Source organism: Diadema setosum, chromosome 22 (genome assembly GCF_964275005.1).
Source record: "Diadema setosum chromosome 22, eeDiaSeto1, whole genome shotgun sequence".
NCBI lineage: Eukaryota > Metazoa > Echinodermata > Echinoidea > Diadematoida > Diadematidae > Diadema > Diadema setosum.
In genome coordinates this window covers 27,782,178-27,787,969 of record NC_092706.1, presented here as the reverse complement: position 1 = coordinate 27,787,969, position 5,792 = coordinate 27,782,178, and the positions used below count along the sequence as shown (strand labels likewise).

Below are 5,792 nucleotides of genomic sequence, written 5' to 3'. Positions count from 1 at the left end.
TTTTTAAAAAAATATCTGTTACACAATTAAAATCCCCGCAAATAATAAGATGGGCTCTATTATCTGAAGCATCATAATAGCTCATTTGTTAATTTTCACCAAAAATCTGTCTCTTTTTTGTTTTTCTAATCTTTTTAGGTGCATAAACAGTTACCAGAAAAACAAAACCTCCTATTTTAACATCTAAAAATAAAATAATTCTTCCATCATTTTGTGAATCTGTCTTACTTATCTTTTTTGCATGCCAAATCTATCATCTATAAGAACTGCCACCCTGCAAGATTGATTGGTGCCATGTGAAGAAAAAAAAAGCCTCTTCATTCACTTTGGATGATTGTTACTCCATCTTTGTTATGTGTCGTGCCAAAAACATTTTATTCTCTTTTTGTTGTTTACACCATCCATATATCTCATTTCGTTAAAGTTTGTTTCTTAGTCCCCTCATATTCAGATCAAGTAAATGACATAAATAAGAAATCACATGAAATTTTAGAGAAACACAATTGAACACATTTCACATTATTTGTAAAATGAATTAATTCATCTTTTTTCGAGCTTCTTTTCCTTTGTTTTCTGTTTTGTTTGAGATGTCTGGTTTACTCTATCACCAACTGTTACTGTGAAAATATAATTGTCCAAGTATGTGGCCAAAAGAAGTATTCAAAACAAGAACGCAATCACTCTCTAATTTATCTAGATTGAGATTGAGGTTTAGATTGAGAGACCAGTCCGAAATTAGAATGATATTCTCAATCTAACAAATTTAGCAGTAAATCTTTTCTCAGTCCTATTTCGGATCGGTCCGTCAGCATAATCTCATGGATGGATTCCCATTCTAAGGAATTCTTGAAACTTATATCAGATACGTTGCATACAGTTGTGTTACATACGTATAGTACAAATTCGAACTGTACCATTACTATACAATTATTGTTATTTCTGTCATCATTTCTGTCATCACAACATAAAACGGTATTTTGGAAAAATGTCGTCATTATTTCCATCTCATTCAGGCGGAAGTAATGCACTAGCTACAGTATCTGCATATCCGACCATTAATACATACATTTTTTTTTATTATTACATATCATACAAGCGTGCAAGAGGAATTTTGACATGATTCAAGGGCAAATGGAAAAAATAATGTTGGCCTAGACAGAATTGCAAATACAGAGAAGTAAAGCAAATGTAAATTATAGGGGAAAAATAATATATATCCCAAACGATAGTAAGTGTGTGTGTTGCGCGAATCCAGTCTGCACCCCGAGGTAAAGTCATCAACACACGCTTTAAATAAATGAACAAAAATACATTTTGAACTGTTTTTGAAGGTTGAATATTTACTGAATTTTGCCCTCATTTATATGAACACAGACTAAAAGGAAAAACAATGTTGCTCTTCGGCCCACTCCCACGTGATAAAAATGGCACTGAACATGCTACAGGTAACATGACATACTTTGTGTTCGAATCAAATCTTGATTAATTAATTGTTATCATTATCATCATTATTATTATCATTATTATATTTTTTTTTTAGATCGGAAGGACATGATTAATCTGTGGATTTGACCGCATGCACTTCTCAAAATAGGCCCAAAACAAGTTCTGACCATCGGGGTCCTCAGTCCAGAGCAGGTTAGGCCTGTCTCTGCTCAGAAAGAGTCTTACCAGGTATGGCAGCCGCTCATCTGGTATGTCCTCCAAAAATACCAGGATGACTTTGTCAAGTCCTGTTTCATTCACATGCTCCAGAGCCACTCTGACCTTGGTGATGAACCAGGCATCATCAGAACAGTGGTTGCTAAGCAACAAGACAGTCTTGTAGCTGTTGTCGATGATGTGGTAGACAGCATCAACGTAGTACATAGAAATCCTGAGAGCTTCATCGCCGTAGGCAACCCGTTGGAGATGGGGCATCCTCTCTTCCAGTGCAGGTCTCAGGACACCATGAACCCAGTCATCATCATCATCATGGCACATGATGTTGAGCTGATACTCATAGTCACCCGCCTGTAGGTCATGTTCCTCTTGTTGCTCATAACCCAAGACAAATAGTTTAAGCAAGAAAATCTTGTATTTCAGCCACCAGCGTTTCCTGTAAATCAAAAGTCCCAGAAAGGTTACTGAAACACTGCCTAAGATGAGTCCATATATGAGTGGTGCGTTGATTCCACAGAAGTCACCTGGATGAAATTCTCCAAGTGGCAGGTTCACAAATTGTTTCAAAGAATTCTGTGAACATAGGGTTTCATTAGCGGGGGAGACATCAGCATTGGTCGTTTGGAGCCAATTTCGGAACCATGCCAAGCTGCAGTCACATACTAGAGGATTATTAGAGATATCAAGGCGCACAAGTGTCTCTGGCATAAATGTGTTTGGTGAAATTGTAGTGAGCTGATTTTTGTGGAGGTACAAATGTGTGAGGTTCGGCGTGTCAGTGAGTAGATTTTGGTCAAACGCAGACATCAAATTATGCTGCAGAAGCAATTCCTGTAAGATTACAAGTCCCTCAAAAGCATGTGGGTTAATTTCCTGGACATTGTTTGAATACAGCCATAAGTGTGTTAGAGACGAAAGGTGAGAAAACAGACCTGATGTCAAAATGGTGATACGAGTATTACTTAGGTTAATTTTTTGCAGTTTACGTAACGGTTGGAAAACCCAAGGGAATTGGTTCAAGTTTCCAAAATCATTTCCATACAGATTGAGGAATGTTAGTGCTTCCAACCCAATAAAGACAGACATATTTGGATGCTCACTTACCAGGTCTCTGACACTCAACTTCGCCCTTGACATGACAAGTGTTTTCATAGAGCTAGCATATGTAAATTGATGCATTGATGAAAGCTGAATCTGCGTTCCCACCAGGCTTAAATGCTGGACGTGCCTTAATTTTGCAAAAGTACCATTAAGTGTTAGTGGCATTTGATAAGAAAGATCAATACTTCCTAGGGAAGTGAGCTTGACAAATGTATCTTCAGAGATATTGTTTATTTCATTATTGCTCAAGTTAACATTCTGCAAAAGAGGCATTCCTAAAAATGTGGTTTCATTCAAAAAACGTAGCCTGTTTCTTTGTAGTTTCAGTATCTGTAAGGAACTCAGATTCCATAGTCCTTCAAACCTCTTTATGGCATTCGAGAAAAGATTGAGCGATTTGAGGAAGGAAACACCGTGAAATACAAGTGGATCCAAGACACTAATGTCATTTTTGGACAAATCGATGTCTGTTATATTCTTGATACAGCTGAACGCATGAAGAGGCAACTGTGAAAGTTTATTTTTTGCCAGATTCAAGTGGGTGAGGGAATTCAATCCGCAGAATGAGACATTTGTAATGGAAGTTATTTTGTTACTCTCGAGGTCCAAAAGGTGAAGGTTTCTAAGCCCCCTAAAAGCGTTGCTCTGGATTTCAGAGATTTTGTTTTGCCTCAAACCAAGTTTTCTCACATTGGGAAAGTCTAACGATTTGCCACTGTGAGTGAGGGAGCTAATAGCGTGAATCTTTGCGCTTTCGATCCATATTCCATTGATGGTATAATTTCCCATGAAGGCCCTCATGTCGAAGATGGGGAGGTTGATTTTGTTCATATTGAGATCACGCAGATGGCGGAAATAGGAGAAGAGTTCTACCGGAAGTTCGGAGAGTTGGTTGTATTCCAGAATGAGGTTCAAGATGGAACAGTTTCCAATAGCAGCAAAACTCTCTTGGCGAAGACGCGTGATCTTGTTGAGAGCGAGATCAATATATGATAGTTTTTCACAGGAAGAGAAATTAGCAAAACTGACGTTTTTGATCAGGTTGTGCCTGAGGGATATAATCTGCAAAGTTCTTATAGACCCGAAAGCGTTATTTGGGATTTCGGTCAGTCTGTTAAAGGACAGATATAGGACTGAGAGTTTGTTATTCTGAATAAAGACACCGTCTGGAAGTCGACTGATATTGTTTGAACTCAAAACAAGCTCTCTCAGATCTTTGAGCGTCTCAAATGATTTCTTCTCGATCCATTTCAGCGCGTTCCACTCCAAGGACAGGACTTGAACCATGGGATATATAACGAAAGAAGTATTTGTGATGGTCACAATGTTGTTGCGTGATAAGTCAAGCTTGTTGAGGTTGACTGGAAGATTCTGAGGAACATCGGAGAGATTGAGGTGAGAGCAGTTGGCTCGAATCGAGGATCCCGAGTCAGAGAAAATGCATTTGAGACCAGATTTTTCCCAGCGGACAGCAAGACATGACAAAGTCGTCAGTGCAGTCAAAACTATGACAACAGTACCTCCAGCCATTTTGATTTGCAACAAAGTAATTCACTTTGAATTGCAAGCCTTCTTGCTGTTACGAGTCTCAGTCACTCCGTAAGCAAGACCATGCTTCCCTGATAGTAGTCTAGCGGCTTTTTTCTCCTCCTCTTTTTTTTTTTTTTTTTACTCGTAGTTGTGATTTAGTATACTCAGTATATACGCCATGAGCTGGAAGAGGTAGTGACACCCAGGACTGCGCTATGCCGAGAACCGCGATACGCGAGATTTTTTAATGTGTGCGCAGTCTCATGATAATGGGAATCAGAAAATTAGCCCCCTTTTGTTATCGCACCAAGGAGAAAGAGGCGAAACCCACATTGTCATCAAGTGTTCGTTTCTTTCACTTTCGTTCGTTAGCATTTCCGCCTTTCAAAAGAGGTTGATAAAATTTTACCATCGGTATGATCAATAGCCACATGAAGAAAGTCCAGTAAAATTGCTGCGTGCCGTAATTTCTTCATCTTTTCCTGGAGTCTGCACTTAAAAATGCACTTCATAAGGAAGATCAAACGCAATCCTGTGTTCATGTTTTCTCTTTTGCTTGTTTGTAATGTTACGTGATAATTTTCAAATGAGGTTAGGGAATTTCGTTCTACTCGTATTATGTACAACCGTAGAGAAGAAAAGGTTTACAGATAAAGATATCGTTGATAAAAGCTAGTCCCTATGACGAACGAAAGCTTTCCGTTCTGTATGCAACTTTAAGTCAAGAATTTCTCTGTGCTTTGCAGACTGTCATCTTGATGTTACCGTCGAAAAAGGTAAATGACATTTATAGTATGAAGTGTTCAAAAGGAAAGACTCAAGAATGTCTCATACATTCTTTGTAGAATTCTGCAATTTTGTCTTTAGCTTTAAACGTGAAGATCTTCGTCTATGGGCCTTGTTTGCGGTGCCAGGTAAAAATGGCAGAGGTAAAAATGGCAGGGGTAAAAATGGCAGGGGTAAAAATGGCAGAGGTAAAAATGGCAGAGGTAAAAATGGCAGAGGTAAAAATGGCAGAAGTAAAAATGGCAGGAGTAAAAATGGCAGAGGTAAAAATGACAGAGGTAAAAATGGCACAGGTAAAAATGGCAGGGGTAAAAATGGCAGAGGTAAAAATGGCAGAGGTAAAAATGGCAGAGGTAAAAATGGCAGAGGTAAAAATGGCAGAGGTAAATATGGCAGAGGTAAAAATGGCAGAGGTAAACATGGCAGAGGTAAAAATGGCAGAGGTAAATATGGCAGAGGTAAAAATGGCAGAGGTAAAATGTTAGAAGTAATGAGAGCGATTTCGTCAGAGATAAACGTATGAAGAGGTTTGAATGATAACCTAGCCAGAGCAAACTGTAGTTATCGAATTATCAAATCCAAACTGCAGATTTGAAGAATGTCTATTGAATTATGTTTTTAAAAGATTAGAGGACTCATTATTCTGAGTTTGATTCAAGTGCAGTGGCGTAATCCGTCTGTTCAGAGGTATGATAAACCAGCTATCATAAGAG

The 5,792-nt window shown here is 38.5% G+C and overlaps 1 protein-coding gene across 1 annotated transcript; it reads right to left on the bottom strand.

Annotated features, from left to right (window-relative positions):
- Nucleotides 1-1,536: 1,536 nt before the first annotated feature.
- Nucleotides 1,537-2,370, bottom strand: LOC140245470 (toll-like receptor 3). Its single transcript, XM_072325044.1, has one exon. It carries the CDS (start codon nt 2,368-2,370, stop codon nt 1,537-1,539), a length of 834 nt encoding a protein of 277 aa, XP_072181145.1.
- Between the last annotated feature and the right edge of the window lie 3,422 nt (nt 2,371-5,792).